The sequence below is a fragment of the Lepisma saccharinum genome, chromosome 8 (assembly GCF_977018435.1).
Source record: "Lepisma saccharinum chromosome 8, izLepSacc3.1, whole genome shotgun sequence".
Lineage (NCBI taxonomy): Eukaryota > Metazoa > Arthropoda > Insecta > Zygentoma > Lepismatidae > Lepisma > Lepisma saccharinum.
Genome location: NC_139236.1, coordinates 84,808,345 through 84,834,422, shown reverse-complemented (window position 1 = coordinate 84,834,422; position 26,078 = coordinate 84,808,345). Strand labels below are relative to the sequence as shown.

Sequence of the window (26,078 nt, the reverse complement as noted above, 5' to 3'; positions counted from 1 at the left end):
GCCAGAACTTTGTGCGACGATGTCATGTCTGCAGCGAAACTGGGGGACGCCACTTTGTGAATGTAGCAGCTTGTGAAACTTGTGCAGGTAATAAAAGTATTACATCTTCATACACTGATTTTCGCTTATAACATTCGACTAAGTCGTTTCCGGACCAGGGTTCGTTATCTCAAATTGATAGATGTGCCCTTCTCCATCATTCCTGAAAGTTTGTATCATCAGCCCGGAAACACCCTGTATACATGCTAGTTCTCTATGTAAATTCTTCTCCAGTTCCAGATTGAAGAACAATGGAAGAGTTGATTCTGGAGAAGAAGCACTCCAAAGTGATCGAACATGAAGAGATCGAAGAATTCTTCAACACGCGAGACATCCCCGTCACGGAGGAGACAGCCTGTGGAATTGGACCTCTGAGGGGAGTCTTCTTGCAGAGGTTCGCCAACAAGAAGATGTACGTGTTCCTCTACGGTTGTCTAGGATGTTTTTTCGGCTCCACCTTCGCCTATTTCAACGCCATCATCACAACTCTAGAGAAGAGGTTCAAGATACCTAGCAAAGTCACAGGTGAGTGTCTTTACTATTACTCCTTTGATGGCACAAATTTGTCGAGTGAAGAAGTCTCGAAACATCAGATATTCGGTAGTGTCGAATTATTCAAGTACTTTCACAAATAACGTGACCTTTTTTGTCATTTATGCTAATATAACATTTCCCCATCAGTCATTTATAGCTATGTAGCGGTATCTAAAAGAATCTATGTGTAATAGTCATCTGGTGTCTATCTTCTTCTTCTCTTTCCTATCTACAGTTGACCGGTGCGCTCCTCCATTCTGATTGGTAGTTGAATGGGATGTTCCGTTGACGGAGAGCAAGAACGGTTTGGAAGATGGAGGTTAATCCAGGACTGACATGAATACCGTGTGAAACTGACTTAATGAATGCAAATTCTGAAATCGAAGTAGAGGGACAGCGATTCCTCCCTGCGGACGCGCTTGCTTCCAACATAGAATCCCCTGACTTCGTAGCGGGTCACAGCAATAACTCCGTAACAGGGGCATCTTAAGTAAGACTAGACTGCTGCAGAGAGACGATTTCGCTCTAGCCCCAAATAGTTCGCACGGACGACGCTAGGTAGCGTACGGAATCGAGAGCTTCGCTTGAGCGATGTACGCTCGAAGCCCTGTAGTGCACGTACACTCACCTCACTTAGTACTCCGGCAGGTTGTTTCTTTATACAACTTATTTGCAGACGATCCAATTCAACCTACAAGTGTATCAATATAGCTGTAAAAAACACACCTTATTATTAACTATGTCGTCCGTGCAACCGTAATTTTTCTGTGGTAATGGGCCCTTAAATATAGATCCTGGGGTAAATTTCTCGTAAGGGACAGACGGATTTCATCAAATTTACAGGAGAAATTACTTTATACTTCTGGAATTTCGGGGAACTGTTTTCTCGCATCGTTCATTGAATTTTGCCGGTAAATCATCTATTTTTTGATATAAATGTGTGACCGATGCACGAAAGCTCTTGCATTTATTTACTTCCAGTTGGATGTAGCCTGTGTGTGATGACGTAATTCCGGTCAGTGTTTCCAAACATGTGTTTTTGTAACTGAAGAAGGTATGTTTCTACAAATGATTTGTGGGGCTATGTGTCAATGGTTCGTGGGGCTATGCGAGAATGGTGTGTGGGGTTACGCATATTTTTTTCGAAACCAATTTTTAACTATTGTAACCTATACGTGACCCTATCTAACCTAACCTTACCGGAAATGGTTCGTGGGGCTATGCGTCAATGGTTTGTGGGGCTACGTAGGTATTTTTTGGTGCAGTGGGGGTGGAAACACTGCATGCCGAGTACGGTAGTGAAACTGTGACAGCCATTTTGTGTGTTACCGAAGGCAAAAAGGAACGAAGAAAACTTACTCGATATGTCGCAAATGGAGCTTATTTCCGTGAAATAAGCGAAATGCCACTTTCAGCAATGTTTCTGAATGCAGAATACGTAAGTACGAATATTAAAATTAAATGAACTAGCAAATTTCAGTTGTCTGTCCCTTACGAGAAATTTACCGATCGGGGGTTGAAAGACGCTGTGAAATTGAAACTTAAGTAAACATACTTATTTTGTCTATCTTAAAATGTAGTTTAGTCTATCTTGCCAACACAATGATACAATGAAAATGAAACGGATGATTGTGGGCTTAAACTGCCAGGACGGATATTTTACCTACGATTATTGTCACATGAAAATGATATTCGTTTGATTGAGTTAGCGTTTTAAGTTCACTTAATGCAGAGTAAGATTAATCGGGACTGGACCTACAGTTTAAAGTAGGATGCGAAGCACTATGTGCCTCCACCAAGTATGGAACCCGGGACCCCTTGATTACAATGCAACGACGCTACCACTGAGCCATCAGGGAGGCCATAAAATGATATTCGAATGTGTACGTTCGAGCGAAAGTGGTCCTATGCAGTACTGTAAGTAAGACCAATTCTTCTATTCGTTGTTCCAGAAACCAAAGTCGTATAGTTTAGTGAGTACTACTATAGTATGGGGGTGACACCTATAAATCATATATTTCGCACTTTTTGACATTGCTAACGTACTATTTTGGAATGCGGAACATTTCCTAAGGTGAAATAATGCATTTCTAACTAAGAAAATGTCTATTTCTTACATTTACGAGTACTTACTGTTACTTGTTATTTCGATTCTGTAACACACATTATGGCGACAGTGTACTGGTTCATCGCGCGTTGTGCGAGTGTTTTGTCGATTTATGCAGTGTTGCAATCTCGTTCATCGGAAAATACCTACTTTCGTGTCCGGATTTGAAATTATGCTAATACCTCGCAAACCATTGACGTTACCCTCACAAACCATTGACGTTATCCCCAAAAACCATTTTCCGTAAGGTTATGTAAGGTTAGGCAAGCATAGTTAAAAAAAAAATAAAGAATTAAAAATATTCGACACGTCATGTTCTAGTGAAAACACGGCGAGTTTGAAACACTGACTACGGGGTTACGTCATCTAACACACGAAACATTGTGCTCTCGTGCAGAAATCAAATGGCGGCAGCAGAAACAGCGTGTCGGACAGAGATTTTCACATAAAACAACATGTATTCACATTAAAATGGATCAAAACTACATTCACGAACTTCCACAACGCTACAGAAAATGATTTCCGTAAGTACTTTCTCCTGTAAATTTGAAGAAATCCGTCACCCCTATACTATAGGGTTACCGTTTAGTGCATGCTTCAAAAGGCTTTTTCCCATTTCAGGAATAATCACGGTGGGCAACGACATAAGCCAGCTGTTCGTAAGCTTGGCGCTGGCATACTACTGCGGGAAAGGCCACCGACCCCGCTGGATAGCTGTTGGAATCTACACCGTGGTGATCTTCTGCTTCTTAATCATGCTTCCTCACATCATCTACGGCCCGGGCGAGGACGCATTGTCCCTCACGGTAGAGTACGGAGCCTCCTTGGACCAGAGTTCGACGCCCGACGTTCTAGGTACGTGACGTCATGTTACCCTTACTCACTATTTGACATAATTTATAGTTATACAGAAACTTGCACTTCGCAGTTATTTAGTTCAGAATGTAACCGAAACGTACACAGAGAGCTCGAAGTTCATCGAGTCAAGGTCGGTGGACATTTTCTACATCGATTGACAGAGATGAACGTCTTGTTTTCTTTTAAATGATCCTATCTGTTCAATTGTTGCATTTCGAGTGCATCGCACGGAACAGCTTCTAGAGAAGTAATCTTTGTTGCATTTCTGTGTGTATTTTTATGCACGAAAAGTACATAATTTACAGTTTATGCACCTTAATGTGCTACTGGAGTAACAGGCGTAACTTGGCGTGAGCAAAGCGGGACACTTGCCCGTTGCCCCCCCATTTTTTTTGATTTTTTTTTGTTCATGAACATTTACAAGTTAATGGTCCTTTTGTTAAGCTCCTGGATCCCGAGGACCAAAGAAAGAGTTTTTTGATTTTTTTAATGATTTTGGAAATGTAGCAGTTATTTATCGAAACAGTTCTGGATGATACTTTTGTGGGCTTGAAAACTTTTTGATTGTCCTTCAAAAGTCAAGCTCCAGGTTCGATTCTGCCTCCCCTCCCAAAGTTAGGCCCCAAGTTACGCCTCTGACTGGAGTAACAGAAATTACTCAGTTACTTGAACAGTAAATTACTTGTACTCAGCTACATGAACAGTAAATTACTGGTACTCAGCTACATGAACAGTAAATTACTGGTACTCAGCTACATGAACAGTAAATTACTGGTAACGATTTGTTAGATTTCTTACCAGGTTTCAAAACCTTTAACCCTTGTTAAGACTGCTGTCTCCGGGTGCGATATTTATGTGTTTTTACTTGGCTGCATGCTCATTGATTGGTAGGGCATGTTTCAATTGATTTATTTGATGATAGATTCAATTTTGTCCTTGTACAGTGGGATCCATGAGTATTACCGTGCAAATTATCCATCACTATGTTCATGCACTTTATTTGACCCAATAAGAGCTTCAAGAATTAAAAGAAAACTCAAAACAAACTGTTGACAACTTCTGCACCAGCATACATAAAAATCAATCGCTTAAAAACACTTAGGATGCAAGAGAACAATTAATGAAAATAGCCATGGACAATTCGCCGAGCAATACTAGTGGATCCTACTGTACACATGTGAGCACTTTTTATTTCTCAAGTTTAATTTCATAATCAGAATAAAGAATTAGAGAATCTATATTTGAAAATAAGTTTGTGATTGTTTGACTTCAAATCATAACAAATTCGCGGGCTCTGAGAGGTGTCATTCGTATACAAGCATACACTCTCACGCTATTCACACTTTGATTCAACTGATTGCTGCTATATGGCACGGCACCAACATAATATTTTTGTCAACTTTAATTTGAAAATTTGCTATGTAAGTTTATGTAAGTTTAGCCATTACCATTTCGTTAGGCAACACACGGAACACGATGCAGCAAACCTAGCATTTCAGTATGTAGGTGTCCCACTATTACTGCTGGTGACTGTACCTTAGCATGCAATGCACGTTACTTTTTCTTAACTAATATTTAAGTACTGAAGAAGGTATATGTAAAATTAAATGTGCTAATCAAAAAATGTTTAAGATTAATGTTCGATTATGAAGAATATGCTTGAGCAGAATCACTATATTTTATTAAGAATCACAACGTCATTCTTAATGGCCAATTGACCTGCATACTTTCAGCTAGGTACATGAAGAGATCCCTGTGCCGAGTTGAAAACGAGACGGTAGGAACGACGTGCAGTGACGGGGAAGGGGGGAGCATAGCCCCCCAGGTGCTCCTGTTCGCCGCCCAGCTCATAGCAGGCATCGGAGGATCTGTGTACTACACTCTAGGAGTCTCCTACATGGATGACAACATCAAGAAGACAAAGATGCCGGCGCTCGTCAGTAAGACATATATGGTTAATAAGCTGATGATGTTCATTTTCTTTTAGAATAATTAGGTTTACAATTTGTGCTGTTATTGTAAGTGCGCTATTTGTAAAATTTTGTGTGTGTTTGTGTTGGGGGGGCGGGGTCCAGTAACAACTCTTGAAGCATTGGAATATTATATGATGATGATGATGATGATGAGTTGTCTGCCTGAAGGCAGGTCTTTTGACCGGAAGATCGCTGGGCAAGGTGAACCCAGCGTAGCAGCGCGATGTGCTAACTACTCGGCCATGGGGTCCGGCGGAATATTATATAAATATCAATATTCCCATTTTCCAATAAGTGCCAAGAAATAGCAGTCATAGGGGAGAATTTTCCTTCATCCCTCCATCAAATACCACACAGACTATTGCCTAAAACTGGACCAATGAGTTTGTTTGTAAGTCCATTTTATGCACAGAAAGGCTCATCGGGAGGGGACCTACAGTTTAAAGTGGAATCCGAGCCACTATGTACCACCGGGTATCGAGCCTAGGACCCCTTGATTACAAGTCGACGACGCTACCACTGCGCCATCGAAGAAGACCACAATTATCTTTTTAGACCTTTTGGTTTATTACAACATTCTATGTGCCGGCCCCTGTGGCGGAGTGGTTACAAAAAACCATGGAACTCAGAATCACTCGGCGCTTGCTGGGCACAAGGTACCGAGAAAATTAAACTCACAATGCATACTTAAAACACGCCCGGAATACAAATGAAGACTACAAGGGAAAAATGAGGCAGTTTTCCATAATTGTACAGAATAGCAAATTTAAAGTTTGAAACCAAATAATCGTTAATCTTATTGATGTATGTTCTTCATTGCATGTATTATGAAGCAAGCGTATATTTCTTTGTATGAAAATGAAATATGAAAGAAATTGATTCAAGAAGAGTACAAAAGTTATGACAAAAACTTTCTCAATGTAACAGTTTAGAGCATTATGAAGTGGTGCACAAATTCACTTGTTCAGGTTTAGGCAGTGCTGTCCTTATTGTTTCTGCCCCTTAGGTCCATGTGGCAGGTTTGTGTAGTAAACCTGAGCCTCTCTTGTGCAGAACACTTTCAATTCCTGAAGATCTTTGAACTTTTCGTCTGATATTTGTAGAAGTCCCTCATAAGCTCTAGCAGGGTGTAGAAATTCGTTAGATTCCAGATGAGGTGCAAGGCTAATACTCCTCGTCTCGTCAAAGACGACTTTCACCGATGGGCGGATGTTAATCATTTATTTATCTATAAAATGTTGGCAGACCATGTGCCGACAAATCTACTGACAACCAATGCTAATGACTGGCAGCACTGAAAGGTGAGAAAAAGGTGAGAAGCAGCCTAGGGAGAGGAGCTGAAATTTAACCTTTAGCATTCTACAGGGTGAGTCAAAAGTCAGGTTACATAGGAAGTTTTCCTTGTCTCGTTAGTTGTCCCTGAATGGTTGAATGTCCAGTTTTCTGGTGAAGGAACGGTCGCCGTGGTCCCGTTGAGTGGCCACCGCAGTCTCCAGACCTGACACCAATGGATTTTGTCCTTTGGGGTCATTTAAAGGCGCTCGTCCAGTCATTTAAGCTTCAGAACGTCCAGCATCTGAAGGAACGCATTGTGTAATGAGCAGACATAATTATGCAAGACGTTCGGCAAAAGGTTCTGGAGAACTGGAAACGTTGAGGGCACAATTGCATTGATGTCCAAGGTGCACACACTGAAGGTACATAAATCCCTGACTTTTGAGTCATCCTATATTATGGAGTAACATCCTCTAGTAAGAACAATTGCCACAATGGACAAATGCATCTACTTTCGTAGAAACAGAATGAAAATAGTTTATATTACTTTTATGAATAGAATGAAACCATTATTTTCCAACATGTATGCCCCATTTTTGCAGGTTTGTCCTACTTCCTCCGGATGCTGGGTCCAGCGATTGGATACGGATTGGCATCTTTCTGCCTTAAGATCTACGTGGCTCCAAGCCTTAACCCCACAATAACCGCCACAGACCCCCGATGGATCGGAGCTTGGTGGATGGGTAAGTGCCGGAATTTGTGGGTTGCATGATACCATGGGCGTCGGGGAGGAGGGTCAAACAGGTTCGATCCCAGCCCCTCCCCAGAAATTAGCATCTTTCATTTCAAATTACAAAAAAATCAGAAAATAAAGTTCACTTAGTTAATATTAAAATAGAATAACGAAGTAAAAGATACGTTAAATCTAAAACAAAATTAGTGTAATAAATGGTTTAAATGGTTTCACGGTTTCAAAATTTCAAAAATTAGATACACATCATAAATACTATGGTTAACATTTAACAAAATAGAATAACTAAGCACTTCAGTACACTAACTGCATAAAATGTAAAATAATAACCAAAAAACAAGTTGTGCTGAATGTTGACTTATATGGTGGATCGAGTAGGAAAGTCTCCTCAAGTATAATTATACTAGTAATAATAATAAGTAGCAGTTTTGGTTGAATTTTATTCCTATATAATAGTTATTTTATAATAATAATGATAAGCATAGCATAATAATAATAATTATTATTATTTCTACTATTCACGTTTTATCAATTTCTTGACCCCCCCCCCCTACGAAAATGTAAGTATGTATGCGCAAAGCAAGTTCTCATGTCCCTTACGTATTCAAATACGCGTAATACATTTTTAATCGTGAAGGAGTGGAGCGTCCTTTAAGTGAGTTTTTGAAAATGATTATGCGTTTTCTTGCTTTCTTCTTTCTCTAGGATGGATTATTCTTGCTCTTATCCTGTTCTTATTCGCTTCTCTGATTGGTCTCTTCCCGAAGTCTCTCCCGCGAGCTGCCCACAGGAAGATGTTGACGGCGGCGAGGAGCATAGAGCCACCAGAAGTGGAAGAGAAGGCTTCATTCAAAGGTAATATAGTAGGAATCAGAGGTGGCGCCAATAGCGGACCACAATCTCATCATCTTGATACCATGTTTTCTTGTTGTTGGTTTTTTCATTCCTGTGGCATTCTTCTTCTTCCTCTACCCTTTGTGCCATTAACAGCGTCCGCGATGCCTCGACCCACTTTTCCCCTGTTCTTGGACATCTTCTTTATTTCTTGGAATGTCTTATCTCTTTTTCTTCCTATTTCTTCCACCGTGTCCTCCCTTCACGTGTCTTCCTTGGTCTGCTCCTGGGCTTTCTTCCTTCTGGTCTTGCCTCCAATAACTGCTTGGGTTTCCTTTCCTCCTCCATTCTGGTTACGTGGCCGAACCATCTCATCTGTCTTTTGATGAGATGGTTTACAATTGCTGTTTGCTCCAGCTCTTCCCATATCCTTTAGTTTCTTACTCTGTCTCGTCTTGTTTTTCCTACTATCTTTCGGTAGCACTTCTTTTCTACAGTTTTTATCTTACCAAGTTCCTTTTCTTTCGTTGACACTTCCATACAGTAGCATTGGATCTATCACTGACTTATATGCTTGTATTTTGGTCCTCGTTCCCATTTCTCGTTTTCCACCTATTGTCTGGTTCAATTGATAATGTGCATATGTAAAATTCTGAAGTTTAATAAGGCTAAGTTAGATCAAAAATATAAAAATTTGACAGGAATCCTATATCCTATATCCTATATTATCGTTTACTTTTAATTACTTTCAGATATGTTCGTCACTTTCAAAAGGCTGATCACCAACAAGATCCTGATGTGCAACAATCTAGCGGCCATCTTCTACATATTCGGGTACATGCCTTTCTGGATCTTCATGCCCAAGTACATAGAGACTCAGTACAAGCAGTCCGCATCCATGGCCAGTTTGGTTACTGGTAAGTTACGTCGTATAATTAGTGTAGATTTGTCAAAGCAATGCTTTTTAATAATAAATTTTCCAACAATAAGAAGATGGGGGCAAAAATCTAGATAGTATTTTCTTTCTGGCAAACATTAGTGATGCACTTGATCATATGAACATGAGACTCCATAGGGCACGTAAAGTGTCTGTCAGGGTATGGGTAGTTCCTGCATATTTGTGCGCCTGCGCAGAAATCCCATCATTCGTAGGATATGCATCGTAACATGATATCATCCTCAAATACGTGGTAAATAGTTGGAAAGTCGACTTATATTCAACTCAAGTATCGAGAAAGCGTAAGAAACACACTTTTGCCATCACAAGGCTGATTCGTGTTGTTGTTAATAGTCTACCCCTAATGGCGTTGCATAGCAACAGAGTGTCAGCGCAGGCTTTGCATACAAGAGGTGTTGGTTAGTCATTTCTGATCTGCCCAACAAAACCACATTAAAATTTCAAGGATACCAAAGCACTATATTATTATTTCCTGCACACTATACATATCTTTACAACATATATTCCTTACATTATTTTTTTCTTTCAGAATACTTTTGTCCACAATATTTGAATTTTTAATCACTTTAGTTTCCTGAAAACAAACACTGTACATCAATGATTCACAAATAGGCAAAGTTATCAATATAACAATTATATAAATGGCTTTCGAGAGAGAGAGATGTGCCAAGGTTACGAAAGCCCGTGTGATGTCATATCTGTGAGTATTTTCCGAAACGTATGATGTAATCACAATTCACTACTGTGTTTATAGGTTCTGTCGGACTGGTTTTCATGGCGATTGGAGTTTTGGTGTCCGGGGCTGTCATTTCGAGATTCAAACCAAGAGCCAGAATCTTGGCCGGTTGGAATGTGTTCCTCGGACTCGTCACATTCCTTGGAATAGTCTGCTATGCATTTCTTGGATGCTCCGAAGGGGATAACCAGGGGAAACTGCTCCCTTCAGGCGAGTGAGTAAGAAAATGTTTCTGACAATTATTTGCCTTACAGGTACGTTCTCTATTTTCGAGTATGTTTAATGTATTACTTTAAAATATTATGCCATTGTGATGAAATGATAGGAGTACGACATTCAAACTGCGAATATAAAAACCAAGGGATTTCAGTCTCAGGGTTAAGTCTAATTGAATTATTTTCATCGCCTCCAAAACCGCGTCGCGTTTTCTTTCTCATTTTCATCTGTTTTGGGGCTTGACTTATTACAAATAACAGGGAACGAACATTGTAGTGGCGTCGCCAGAGAGGGGGGTGAGGTAAGCATCATTGTCTTGCCTTTACCCAAAACGACCATCATAAAATATTTTAAAGCTCATTTAAAGTAGAGTTGAAATTATAGACGCACAGTCAAAGTCATAAAGAGGAGAGAGAGAGAAGAACATGAGATGAAAACAAGAAAGAAAGAGATACAGGAGAAGACAAAGACATGGAAAGCAGGATAGAAAAAAGGACAGAGGCAAATGAAAACACACATTGAGGAAAAAAGAGAAAGAGTGTAAGAAGGAAACATCAATATAAAGAAAGTGACCAAGAAGGAGAGACACAAATAGAATGGAAAGGAGAAACGGAGGATTTGGAAGAAAGGGCAGAGAAAGAAGGAAAGAAAGATAATGACAGGAAGAAAGATAAAAGAAATAGCAATAGACAGAAAGAAAGACAAAAACAGAACGAAATGGAAAGAAAAGAGTTTGAGGCACCGAAGAAGAAAACACGGGGAGAGAGAAAGAAGAGTGGAAGAAAGATTAAGGAAAAGATAAACAAAACGAGATGCTGCAGAGAAAGAAAAAAAGAGGTAATAAAGACGAGAGGATGAAGAGAAAGAAAATATATATATATATATATATATATATATATATATATATATATATATATATATATATATATATATATATATATATATATATTACAGACGAGAGGGTGAAACGAAAGAAAAAATAGATATTAAAGACGAGAGGGTGAACAGAAAGAAAAAAGAGATATTACAGACAAGAGGGTGAAAGGAAAGAAAAATATAATAAAGGCAGAAAAATAAAGGAAAGAAACATAGAGAAAAATAGATAAAGGAATGAAAGGAAACCTAAAACACAGAAAATAAGTATACAGAGAGTTTGCAACGTCCTGCTCGAGGAAAGTGCCTACTACACCTACACGAGTACGTCGGCTGGATGCAAGTCTACTAACTTGGCCACGACCAATCAGTAGCACCATACGCTCTGCAAAGTTTTACCCATTATGCTAACCTTTTCTCCAGCGGTGGTATGAGACTCTATTTCACTCAGTGATCGGGAATAAGTACACTGTCCAACGTTAGAGAAAGTTTAATGAATGTAGCTGGATACACTTGGCATGGCACCGTGCCATGGAGGCACATGATTTAGGGTATGTGGGAGTAGGCCCCAAATATTTTCGATTTCGACCGCCTTTACACCCCATCCCCAGTATAATTTGATTTGAGACTAGGCGGGCCCTAGAGCCGCTATATGCGGGGACAAAGCCGGAAAAATTCCGACCTTAGATCACCTTTAAATTCCTCTCCCGATTAGTCTGCCTATCTGAGTATAATGGATTGAAGAAACAAAACCTGTAATGCCCTGAACATTATATTATCATTACAGTTACATTACATACAGAACATTACAGTTGTTAGATGTCTTCTTCCTCTTTTATCGGCTCACACCGCCTTGAAGCGATTTTTAGCTAATGTTGCCGAGTACTGGTTTTATTGTCTTTCCTCAACAAATTATATTCTCCATTGTCACTTTTTCAGAATCCTAGACTTTTCTGTTCCTATTTTTGATGATACAGATATATTCATATCATTATTTTATATTCATAAACAGGGGAGAGAAAATAAACGAAAACGAAGGGGAAATTGGAATGAAATGGGTGGGTTTGTGTTTATTTTGTGTAGTAGTTATGCTGTCTAATGTGTTTCTGTTTGTCTTGTGTAGTATCGGTGGTGTGTTTGTATGTGTCTTGTGTTGTAGTTGTGCTGTCTAGTATGTTTGTGTAGTAGTTGTGCTGTCTAATATGTTGGTTTTGTCTTGCGTAGCGTAGTAGTTGTGCTGTCTAATTTGTTTGTGTTTGTCTTGTGTAGTATAGTTGTGGTGTGTTTGTGTTTATATTTTGTTATAGTTGTGATGTGTTTGTGTGTGTCTTGTGTAGTAGTTGTGCTGTCTAATGTGTTTGTGTTAGTCTTGTGTAGTAATTGTGCTGTCTAATGTGTTTGTCTTATGTAGTAGTTCCTCCATTCATATTGGGAGTTAGGCGTAGAGCTGACAACTCTGCACTGTAAAAAGGCATGTCAAGAAACAACAATATAAGGCCATGGATGTTCCCAAGGTAAAATATTCCGGAGGTAAAATAGTCCCCCGTTCGGATCTCCGGGTGGGGACTACTTTGGGAGGTCTCTGGACTAAGGATAAGATCTACATTAGGAATAAGGATATTAAATTAGGCACCTGGAATGTTCTGAGCCTTTACCGGCCTGGGGCATTTCAGTGTACAGTTAATGAAATAGTTAAGTATAAATTAGATGTAGTAGCTGTCCAGGAAGTTAGGTGGCCAGGAGAAGGGAATTGTAAAACTAAAAATTATCCTTTTTTCTATGGTGGTACTGAAAATCATAATTTTGGAACAGGCTTTTTTATAAATAATAGAATTATCTCGGCTCTTAAAACAGTAGAATTTATTAATGATAGGATATCATATGCAGTTTTACAGGGTAGGTGGTGTAAAATTATTTTAATAAACATACATGCACCAACGGAAGATAAAGATGATAATACTAAAGATGATTTTTATACAGAGTTAGAACAGGTCTTTGATAAATTTTCTCAGTATGATATGAAAATTCTGTTAGGTGACTGTAATGCACAGATTGGGAAAGAAGAGACATTTAAACCCACGATTGGTAAAGAAAGTCTTCATGAATTAAGTAATGATAATGGTATAAGATTGATTACTTTTGCAACCTCAAAGAATTTAATTGTGAAAAGTACCACTTTTAAACATAAAGATATCCATAAATATACCTGGTCTTCTCCAGATGGTAAAACTCATAATCAGATAGATCATATTAAGAGAAAGACTCTCAGTGATAAATCATAAGCAACAAAATCTAAAAGTTCTAAAATTTGATACAGGAAAGTTTACTGATGAAAGAATTAAGAAAGATTACCAAATTAAACTGTCAAATAGATTTGATGTTTTGCAGGATTTAAGTGATGATGAAAATATAAATGAAACAGATGTAAATAAGAATTGGGAGCACATACGTAATGCAAAAGAATCAGCAGCTAAAGAAAGTATAGGATACCATAAACCGAGAAAAAGTAAGCCATGGTTTGATAATGAATGTCATAATCTAATAGAAATAAGAAATCAGGCTAGACTTACGTGGTTAAATAACTCTGATGATACAAATCTAAACAATTATAATAGAATAAAGCGAGAAGTTAACCACACATTTAGAAGTAAAAAAAGAGATTACTTGAAAACCAAAATTAACGAAATTGAAACAAACAGCAAAAATAAAAATATCAGAGATTTATATAAAGGTGTAAATGAGTTTAGAAAGGGGTGGCAACCTAAAGTAAACTTGATAAAAGATAAAGACGGTGATTTTCTAGCTGACCCAAGTGATATTCTAAATAGATGCAAGAACTACTTTAATGACCTTTTAAATGTCCATGTAGGAGATAAATCAGAAGTAAGTGAAGTCCACACAGCAGAACCTTTAGTTCCAGAACCTAACTTGACTGAAGTTAAAGATGCTATTAAAAGGCTAAAGAATAACAAAGCACCTGGCATTGATTTAATACCAGCTGAGTTAATTAAATATGGTGGAAATTCATTAATATGTCAAATTCATAAATTAATTGGTTTAATATGGAATAAAGAAGAAATCCCTCAACAATGGAAAGAATCCATAATTGTTCCTGTGTTTAAAAAAGGTGATAAAATGAACTGCAATAATTACCGTGGAATTTCTCTACTCTCAACAACATATAAAATATTATCTAACATTATTTTAACAAGACTAACCCCATATGCTAATGAAATTATAGGTGATTATCAATGTGGATTTAAACGTAACAGATCAACTACAGATCAAATTTTTCACATCAGACAGACACTTGAAAAAAAGTGGGAATATAATCAAAATGTCCATCAGCTATTCATTGATTTCAAAAAAGCATATGATTCGGTCAAAAGAGATAAACTATATAATATATTAGTAGAGTTTGGAATACCTAAGAAGCTTGTTAGTATGATAAAAGTATGCACCAGTGAAACAGAAAGTAAAATTCGTGTGGGTATTAATATGTCTGACAAATTTACAATTCATGATGGGTTAAAACAAGGAGATGCATTATCTCCATTGCTCTTTAATTTTGCCTTAGAATATGCTGTTAGGAAGGTAAAAGAAACTAAAGAAGGACTAAAATTAAATGGTGTGACTCAGTTGTTAGCATATGCAGATGATGTAGACTTACTGGGGGATGATGTGAATACAATTAAGAATAATGCTAAAATATTTTTCAAAACTGCTAAAGAGATAGGTTTGGAAGTTAACAAAGAGAAAACTAAATATATGCTTACAGGCCGAAACCAAGTGTTAGGTAATAATCAAAATCTAATTATTGATAACAACTCGTTTGAACCAGTTTCCAAATTCAAATACTTAGGAGTAATATTAACAAATGAAAATTATATTAAAGAGGAAATAAAAAGTAGGCTTAATTCAGGGAATGCATGTTACTTCTCTCTTCATAAACTTTTATCTTCTCGTTTAATATCTAAGAAACTAAAAGTTAAAATATACAAAACAGTAATTTTGCCTGTAGTATTATACGGATGTGAAACTTGGTCCCTTACATTGAAAGAGGAACATAAATTGAGAGTATTTGAAAATAAGATCCTTAGGAAAATCTTTGGACCTAAAAGGGATGAGGAGACAGGTGAGTGGAGAAGGTTACATAATTTAGAACTACATAATTTGTATTCATGTCCAGATATTGTTAGAATAATTAAATCAAGAAGACTTAGGTGGGCAGGCCATGTGGCACGAATGGGAGAGGAAAGAGGAGTTTACAGGATTCTTGTTGGGAAACCTGATGGTAAGAGACCTGTAGGAAGGCCAAGACGAAGATGGAGGGACAACGTTGAGATGGACCTAAAGGAAATCGGTAGGGATGGAAAAGAGTATATAGATCTTGCTCAAGATAGGGAAACATGGAAGGCCTGTGTTGCTGCAGCCATGAACCTTCGGGTTTAAGAAGGCTAGAGAGTTAGTTAGTTAGCTGGATACACTTTATGCAACTATAAACGTTGTAAGTTTAGCACACGCCCGTGTAGGATATTATACTCACTTCGCCAATATATTGCCACACAATGGGGGGAGAATGGCTTCTGCAAACTGCCTTAAACTGGGAACAGATTCACTGCTGCTGCTGTCCTCTGGGGTCGTATCCTTAGCTCCAACAAACGTCAGGAAGTGCAATCCTTTGCTAGCGCCGACTTCTATAGCTGCAGGCTTTTACAGGGAACTGTTGGCTTTCGGGGAACAAAGGGGCATCAATTAGGGTCACCCTCACGATAACCGTCGTATTTCACTGACCTGTAATTTTTTTTCCTTCTGGGCGGTTGCCTAGAAACCCCACGCCACACTACCCTGGCGGGGTACCGCAGGTTGATTGGGGGAGGAAACCTCTCGCAACAAGCGGAGCGGGTCCTCTCACTCTAAAGTGGAGTTTTTCTCTCTCGCCAATAAGCGAAGTGGGTATCTCTCACTCGAAAGTGGAGTGGGTTCTCTTGCCAAAGGCAGAATTCAACCTCTCTCGCTGGAAGGCGGAGTGCGGCTTTTCTCGGGTGCTTGGCCGCTCGCAAGAGCGGAGTGCTCCTTTCTTCCGGGTCAGTTGGTAAGAGAGATCTTATCGTGAGCCGACCTGAAAGCCAACTGAAGAGAATCTGCTCCGCGGCTGGTTATATAGCCTCGGTTCAGGTAGCGCCTCTAGCGCCGTTCACGCGAACTACGTGGAAACGTGCTAGAGCAGGCAAGGCCATCTCTACGGCAGACGATTGAACTACGTGCTCAAGGCACAAACGATAAATACATATTATAATATTAAACGTTGCAGTGGCTCAGTCGGTAACGCGTCTGACTACCATGCTCAAGGTCCCGGGTTCGATCCCCGGCCGGTTCAAATCCGGGAACTTTTCTAACGATGGAAGCGGCCCCGGCGCCCACCCAGCGTCGAATAACATGGGTACCTGGGGGAAACCCTGGGGGGTAAAGGCGGTCAGGGGCGTGATGCTGATCACATCACCCCCACTCATGACCGGATCAAGAAAGTGTGGGGCGTTACACCCACACCCCCCTATACGCCTTCATGGCGTGGTGCTAAGCACAGGGGAGCACTTTACCTTTTTTTTAACGTGTGCTAAACGTTAATATACAATTATAAGATATATTACATATTCTTTGCGACCACGCAGGGCCTTATTAAGAGAATAATAATAATCACTACTGATAAACACAATTATGAAAGCAGGTATTAACACATGTAACATTGAACAAGTAAATAAAATAACTTTGAACCTAATAACAATGGTTACATATACACCGAGTAAATAAACATTAGTGTTACTAATGAGAATGATCTCTCAGGATCATTACAAGTTCGAAAGAAAGAGACAGAAGAACATTGAAGAAAAAGAAGTATAAAGAAAGACACACAGAGAGAGAGAGAGAGAGAGAGAGAGAGAGAGAGAGAGAGAGAGAGAGAGAGACTCCCAATAAACAAACACATTGTACAATGCTTTTCTCCAATTTTTCAGATTGGCAGTGGACTTCGAATGCAACGCAGCCTGCAAGTGTGACTACGTGAAGTATTCCCCCGTCTGTGGAGCGGATGGAGTCACCTACATATCGCCCTGCCATGCAGGCTGTACGTCACAGGAAACAGACGGGAAGAACAAGGTAACCGTATCCGTAATCGTTGTATTCATAATTTGAGTATCCCTAAGTTTAGCGTTCCTAATTCTATTATCCCTAATTTTAGTATTCCTAATTCTTGTATCCCTAATTATACTTTTCCTAATCATTGTATCCCTAATTTTAGAATCCCTAATTATTGTATTCCTAATTTTAGAATCCCTAATTATTGTATCCCTAATTTAAAATCCCTAATTATTGTATCCCTAATTTTAGAATCCCTAATTATTGTATTCCTAATTGTAGTATCCCTAATCTAACATACTTGCTCGTTTTCCAGGTGTATACCCAGTGTTCATGTATTCACGTGCCGAATCTCAACGTCTCAGCCACTTCGTTCCCTCTCACTAGCGATTCTCTTCTCGGATTGGCCAACGTGACTCACAGAGAGGAAGAACCGGATTTCTTGTTCCAGGAAGGTACAGCAGTTCCCGGTCCATGTCCAGTGGACTGCACCTCAAAATTCATCGCGTTTCTAGTGGTTGCGTGTATCATAAAGCTCTTTGGAGCTACTGGACTAGCCAGCAACTTTCTCGTCGGTGTAAGGTAAGGTTTGTTATTGTGATAAGATAAAGAGGCTACCTCGTGTCATCTGCCAGATGATTTTTGTAGAATGTTTCCAGAATTACGACCACTCTAATTTTCGAGGACTGATTGTCGACCAGGTGAATTCAGGAGATGGTTTCGAGAGCTAAAATTTCATCTAGAATATTTCTCTAGAGTATTTGGAGAACTAACGTCACTTATCTTGGGGGACTGTTTGTGGACCAGCTGATTTCTGTAGAGAGCTAACGTTACACTCATCATCAGAAACCACCAGGTGAATTCTGGACATTTCGATTGATTTGATTTATTACATGTTTTAAGTCCACTTTATGCACAGAAAGGCTAATCAGGACTGGATCTACATTTTAAAGTGGGATCCGAACCACTATGTGCCTCCACTGGGTATCGAACCCGGGACCTCTTGATTACAAGGCAAGGACGCTACCACTGCGCCATAAAGGAGGCCCCTGGATATTTAGAGAGCGAAGATCAATCTTATCTTTAGAGATTTGTTGTCGACCAGGTGAATTCTGGAGAAGATGTAGATAGCTATGTTCACTCTAATCTTCATGGACTGGTTGTCCACCAGGTGAATTCTAGACATTTAGAGAGCAAACATCAATCTCATCTTCAGAGATTGGTTGTAAACCTAGTAAATTCTGGAGAAGATGTAGAGAGCTAAGTTCACTCTAATCTTCATGGACTGGCTTACATAATTCATATCTTCAGGGGCTGGTTGTCGATCGGGTGAATTCTGGAGAAGATGTGGAGAGCTACGTTCACTCTAATCTTCATGGACTGGTTGTCCACCAGGTGAATTCTGGAGAAGGTTTTGATAGCTTACATAATTCATATCTTCAGGGGCTGGTTGTCGATCGGGTGAATTCTGGAGAAGATGTGGAGAGCTACGTTCACTCTAATCTTCATGGACTGGTTGTCCACCAGGTGAATTCTGGAGAAGGTTTCGATAGTTTACATAATTCATATCTTCAGGGGCTGGTTGTCGATCGGGTGAATTCTGGAGAAAATGTGGAGAGCTACGGTCACTCTAATCTTCATTGACTGGTTGTCCACCAGGTGAATTCTGGGGAAGGTTTTGATAGCTTACATAATTCATATCTTCAGGGGCTGGTTGTCGATCGGGTGAATTCTGGAGAAGATGTGGAGAGCTACGTTCACTCTAATCTTCATGGACTGGTTGTCCACCAGGTGAATTCTGGAGAAGATGTGGAGAGCTTACATAATTCATATCTTCAGGGGCTGGTTGTCGATCGGGTGAATTCTGGAGAAGATGTGGAGAGCTACGTTCACTCTAATCTTCATTGACTGGTCGTCCACCAGGTGAATTCTGGAGAAGATTTTGATAGCTTACATAATTCACATCTTCAGGGGCTGGTTGTCGATCGGGTGAATTCTGGAGAAGATGTGGAGAGCTACGTTCACTCTAATCTTCATTGACTGGTCGTCCACCAGGTGAATTCTGGAGAAGATTTTGATAGCTTACATAATTCACATCTTCAGGGGCTGGTTGTCGATCGGGTGAATTCTGGAGAAGATGTGGAGAGCTACGTTCACTCTAATCTTCATTGACTGGTTGTCCACCAGGTGAATTCTGGAGAAGATTTTGATAGCTTACATAATTCACATCTTCAGGGGCTGGTTGTCGATCGGGTGAATTCTGGAGAAGATGTGGAGAGCTACGTTCACTCTAATCTTCATGGACTGGTTGTCCACGAGGTGAATTCTGGAGAAGGTTTTGATAGCTTACATAATTCATATCTTCAGGGACTGGTTGTCGATCGGGTGAATTCTGGAGAAGATATTTAGAGCAAATTGCCACTTGAGGGATTGGTTGTTTATCACTTGATTTCTGTAGATTTCGAGAGCTAACACTTATCTTCAGGGATTGAACCGAAATGGAATGACTAAACCAGAGCTATTAACATGTGATGAGAAAGTCGGTGCAGGTTGTGGGGCAGTCGGGATGTGTCTTTTTCTGATAGCTACGTAGTAAGCCTACTTTGTCAAGGTCCTGTCAGTAACTATGAAAAGTACAATAAACGGCACATATACTATTGGTATTAATATTTATAATGGCTACTGTTAAAGATATATAAACTTTTTGAAAAGATAGATAGCAATGCCAGTAGATGGAGTTGGTAGAATAAATACATAATTTATAAAGCAAAAATGTAATTTATGCATACGATGAGATATCTTAAAAGAAGAAAATGCAGTAATGTTTTCTCCTTCTTCACACTTACAGTCCAGCAGAATTAACTTGAGAGAAATGGCCGCTCGGTGAGTGATGCAACTGCGCTCGAATTGGCTAAAGCGGGGGAATTCCCGCTGTAACGGGCCAACGGAAACTCTAGGGTAGAGTTGGTAGAGGTTCCATTGGCCCGTTACAGCGGGAAGTCCCCCGCTCTAGCCAATTCGAGCGCAGTTGCATCACTCACCGAGCGGCCATTTCTGTCAAGTTAATTCTGCTGGACTGTAGTTCACAGACACAAAAGGTTGTACACACGAATCCTGCTTTACCCACGGGGGGGAATATCAATTTCGGAATTGAAATAAGAAAGTTCAACTAAAATTGAGGCGCTCAGAATAATAAAGGCAGATCCCAACCAAAGTTCATTTTGAGGAAAATGACAATTTCTGTTTAATTTCAAAACTCAGGAGATTTTTAACATTATGACGTAATTTTTTTTAGGTTCTTTTAAATATGGTTTTTCGAGTTTATCCATTGTGGTTAATAGTTTCACAGATTTTGTGCTGTTTACCAGGAAAAAATATACACAAGTGAAGAAATGGGGTAAAACGTATTTATAGAGTTTACCTTTATTTAACATGTTGTATTAATCTAGCTCCCTTCCCAGATTTTCACATTATTCTTCAACATCAACACCATCACGAACAAGTTATTTATAATAATCATGATAGACGGGTAGTATATGTTTCAATAGTTGCATCAGGTCATTGTATTTAGCTTTCTTAATTTTTCTCTGTTCACTGTACTTCTGCTGGAACTTAAACAATGAAACATCTAGTTTTACCTCGTTTCCTGAAATTTACTGTTTGATGCAAGTCAATGTCAGAATAAGATAAACTAAATTTTACAATATCACGATTAATATGTTCCATAATAATGGAAGTTGATTGATTGGTTGATTTGCTTTATTTTACTTCGCTTCTTGTGGCACTTTTGGCTAATTTGCGAAGATGGGAATGAGTTATGATATGATGAAATTGATGAATGGACACTCACAAATATCCATGCCCAGGCCAGGGTTCGAACCCGGGACCGCTGGCGTCGTAGCGCGATGTGCTAACCACTCTGCCACGGGGGCCGGCAATGGAAGTAACCTTACGTAAAAGCAGAGGAGCATCATCAACATCTTTTCTTCTGATGAGAAAGTTTGAACTAATACTGTTTTAACTGTTTATGCATAACTTCAGTTTGTTTATTACCCATTCACCTGAATCTTGTAACTCGATTTTTACTTTTTTCGTAGATTCTTGCATACCAACACACTCAGTACGGACGCCGCCATATTGTCTACAACGCCACTGAACTCATAGCGGACATAAACAAAAGCACACACAGTTGGGATATGTCATTTTTCACTGATAATATTTTCATTTTCCTTACGGACGAATTTTAAAGGTGGAATATGAGAGTTTTGGCATATACCAATTCTTTCGATACTTCAGCATATGAAAGGTAGGTGGCAGCAGTATACCGTCATACTTGTTTCTCAAAATTCGAGGTCGGTTGGGATCTGCCGTTATTATTCTGAGCGCCTCAATTAGCAACGTATGAAAACTATTTATTTTTCGACATTTGTTTGTCTATTACAGATGTATCGATGAGAAGGACAAACCAGTGTCTATGGGACTCACTTTGACACTATTTAGCCTTTTCTCCTTCATGCCGTCACCCATTATGTTTGGAGTAATACTAGGTGAGTAACACCTTTACAGCATTTTATGCATTTTCTTGATTACGAAAGACAGACTGTATTAATACAATATATTAGTTCAGGACTATTTGGAGCAATAGCGCTGAGAATAGTTTCAATTTTTGTATGAACAATGCAAGATAATTCCTCTCGCGAACCATTATTTGAAATCCTAACTTTCTTTCGTTTACTTCGTAGAATTTTCAAAACTCTAAAGACTATTCTTTGTTGTTCTTTCAGATAAAACCTGTCTAGTTTGGGGAAAATCTTGCACAGGGACTGGCAACTGTTGGCTCTACAATGGTGCAGCATTAAGATACACTCTGAACTTCACATCTGCAGGTAATTTTACATTATATTAACATACTTTTTAAAATAAAAGTTTTGAACCGGAAACGAATAATTTGATTAGATTTTTGTTATTTAGTGTCGCTTTTCTATCACCTTTAGCTAATCGCTACGATGAGGATCATAGACGTAGCTAGAACTTTATATTTGGGTGTGTACAAAGAAATAAATGAGGTCTTGTACCTTTTTAATAGCATATTTTGCAACACAATCACTTGGCTCTTTAACTGCACTGATGTTTGTAAAGGAATATAAATTCACTAAATGACAGTGTTGAAAATTTCTGAATATATGGAGCAGAAAAAATCAAATTGCATAGAAATTACACACACACAAAATGTTCATAAATGTTACAAACAAATACATCAAAATACACGTCATCTATAACGAGAGACATCTGTCAAAAGGTACAATGTTCTTAAACTCCTCAATAACTTAATTTACATCAACAGACGAAGCTTTTCCTGTTCCACAAATAGCAAGAGGAGGGCTTCCAATCTATCCTGCTTCTGAGTTGCTCTTAATTTAGTTTTAACTTGGGTAAGCTTGGAGAAAGCTCTCTCACACTTGCAGCTTGTGACAGGTATAGAAGAAGGAACCTGCAGTACAGAGTAGAATGCAGTAAATATCTTCTATAGACACTCGTTACATCAGCGATAATGGACACGTTTGTAACAAGTAATGACATTTTTAACTTCTTACAAACTCCCGCTTATTTTCTCTCTTATTGAAATATCTATATTTAATTCTCTTTGATAAAGCAGCCCATTAGGGTGTGAGTAATTATGTGATGAAAGAACACTCACAAACAACATCCATTCGCAGGTCGGGATTCGAACTCGAGACCCCTGGCGTCGTAGCACACTGTGCAGAAACGAATATTTTTTGTGTGTAAAATTGTTTTACATGTTTCATAGCGTTAGTTACCAGTATCGGCGATTGGGTTCCAAATCTAGAGGGTAAAGTGCAAAAAGTGGAAGGGGGGCAAGGACAAGGGCAAAAAGTGGGTGGGCAAATGTCCCCCTCGTCCCCCTGATCGCCACAACTGTTACTTAGTGAAATATTTAGTAGCAATAAATGTAATTAAATACTGTTAGAGTACTATTATTTTTTGTTTGTTTGATTGTACAAGTTTTGTGGGTTAAGTGGTCGAGCAGCCACAGACTGAACTTCGCCCATGAATGGAGAATTTCTAATTTTAATTCTCTGCGGGGCCGGACTAAGACGAAATTGGGTCTGATACTGTAATAATAATAGTAACTGTATAATAAGTAACGTTGTGTCTAGGCGTCCGAAATTCGGGCTCCAAATTTCATTCTAAGATTTATTTTCAGCTTAATATAGCAAAAGAAAACTGTTCAGCTTTCGGAAAATTCTCGTCTGTTTTCATCTGGGCCTATTTTAGGAGTGGGCCTAATGCTGCAGCATCAATAGCACCCAAGGAATAGCCAAGGTCATCGACAAAGATACAGCTCTTCAACTTTAGTTTGCTCGTGGGCTTTTAAGCTATTAATATATTACTAACCCCTTTTAATGTTATATAAAATGTAGTCTAATTTTAAAATTGAAGATGTCTCTTGTGTAGATGAAGAGAAAATGTGCCTGATGTACCTGCATATTCTTACTATTCTGCTCTCTTTTAGTGACATAAAATCCTTCTAATTTACATACAATACATTAAAACTCTACGGAAATTACACAAATGTATCGTGCTATTTTCTAATATAATAAAGTTAGAATTTCACTACAGTCCTAAAAAGTTTTCAAGATAATTGTGTTACCTATTTCGTGGTCTTCAAACGTTAGAATATGTCAGCTTTATCTGGTATGCTGCTTCTACCTCATGTATTTATGTATTATTCCTACTTTAATAATAACATCAATAAGCCGCATGTTGGAAGTTATCGTAAAATAATAAATTAAAACATTCTGTCGTTAAAATTTTCGTTTATATAGCTAGCTATACATGTATGTGTGTGTATTAATCAATGAATTATTCAATTTTATTGTATATATTTAAAATTGAATCATTAAAACTGCAGTAATAACGGGCAACTATATAAAAATCTTATTTTTTATTGTGGTTCCATGGCAGTGAAAGTTGAAGGTTTTAGACCGTAATTTCTGTAGGGAACCTTTTAGCAGTGTAGAAAAATAATTATTATTTTATGGGTAACTTTGTTTTAATAATATTTTTGGTTTTAGCGTTCATTGCCATGGGCACATTTTTCGATGCTGGCGTCTGGTACTATGTGAAAGATTTGAAGATATTCGATGAAGAAGTTAATGAAGATGGAAGTGATAAGAAAAATGAAGGAGGAACTGTAAAGGAAAACGTGAATAATTCAAAATAAAGATTGCACAGATACCATTGTAAATAGATGAACGTGTTGTACTTTACTCTCAGGCAGGAATAAATATATTATTTTGAAAATTATATATATATTTTTACACAATACAGTGTGGGATGTACACATACAGTGTACTGTATGTTGTAGTTGTACTAGTCAGAGGCGTCTCGTCAAAGGGTTCACAGGAGCACGTGAACACCCGACAGGAAACTAAAAAAATCCAATATTTTCAGCAAAATAAAACCTACATCTCAAGATATGTCTTTTATTCGTCAGTTTTTCGTTCATAAAATCTTCGCAATGCTTCAAATTTCACAAATTTTCACGATTGTTTGCAAGAAAAGCGAAGTAGGCTAGCCAGATATAAGCTGGGGCATAAACTGTTGTGTGAACCTGTACTGATTCCTAGCTTCACCGAGAAAGCCGGGAGAAACCGGAGGCTTGAAAAAAAGTAAGCAATCGGCGCACACTGAGCGCTGTGAATCCCAGTGAAAGTCTTCTTGGTTAGAAGTTACAGAACTGTCAACAGATGGCAGCAACTGTTAAATGTGCGGAGCGTGCTAACGAATTGCTTCTTCTATTCGCAGAATTTTATTTCTAGTTTTGTTTATCTTTCACATCACGGTCTCTACTCTGTATTGAGGGAACAACAGAACAAGTATTTTGTTTATATAAATCTGGATTGTCAAGTCTTTAGGGGGGAGGGGGCCGGAACACCTGGACCCTCCCTCTAAATTTGTCCTTGCATGTATGAATGTGTGTCTGTGTTCAATATTCGAATCGGCTATCGACGACATGTTTAAATCTCATGGATGTCACAGCACAGAGAGATTACGACATGAATGTGGATGCGCCTACGAAAAAAAATGTATCGTCTCTTAAATTGTATTGGTGAAATATTGTAATAGTTTGAGGTAACGTCTAACAGTATACTTAAGTAAAGATGAAGTATGTATCTATCATTTTCTATTGGTGGAAAAACTAGTTTTTCATTTTCTAATTTTTTTCTTTAAAAAATCGTATTTTTATCACTTTTTCCTGAGAAGCATCTACTAATCCACTAATACACGCCCGCGGAACGGCGGGAAGTAAGATCGCATCTGCCGGCATTTAGATCCTCAGCTGTACGCTGACTTTCTACTGGACTCGTCAGTGTTTCATCATCCAGATATCTGGTGTCCAGTTTTGCACGTGTTTGTGAAGTGTTAAGGTGTTAACAAGTGTTTTAGATCGTTTTGTTTTAGTTTACGGATTACTGGCGCTTTTCTGCTGTCTAATATAGCCACGCTGTCCGTACAAACTTAAACAACACATTTTTATGCACGACTCGTATGGAATTCTTGTAAGGAAATTTTGCAGCAGAATTCCCAGATGTTACTGTTTCACACAGAGACAGTGTTCGGATACTTGTGAACAAATTTAGGTAATCAGGGTCTTGATACGAAGCAAAGGGTAAAACGGCGTATGTTTAATGAGGAGAAACGTTGAAGTACGATGAAAAATCCCTCCGGCGCCTTGCACAAGTCTGCATGAAGTCTGCGTGGCG

The 26,078-nt window shown here is 38.8% G+C and overlaps 1 protein-coding gene across 1 annotated transcript; it reads left to right on the top strand.

Annotated features, from left to right (window-relative positions):
• Window positions 1–279: 279 nt before the first annotated feature.
• Window positions 280–24,586, top strand: LOC145991608 (solute carrier organic anion transporter family member 74D-like). The gene is made up of 12 exons (XM_083127670.1): window positions 280–564; window positions 3,302–3,535; window positions 5,272–5,478; window positions 7,389–7,529; window positions 8,243–8,392; window positions 9,124–9,288; window positions 10,084–10,279; window positions 17,169–17,310; window positions 17,606–17,871; window positions 21,733–21,836; window positions 22,074–22,175; window positions 24,387–24,586. The coding sequence occupies exons 1-12, from the start codon at window positions 291–293 to the stop codon at window positions 24,533–24,535; spliced, it is 2,130 nt and encodes a 709-aa protein (XP_082983796.1). The 5' UTR covers window positions 280–290; the 3' UTR covers window positions 24,536–24,586.
• Window positions 24,587–26,078: the final 1,492 nt, after the last annotated feature.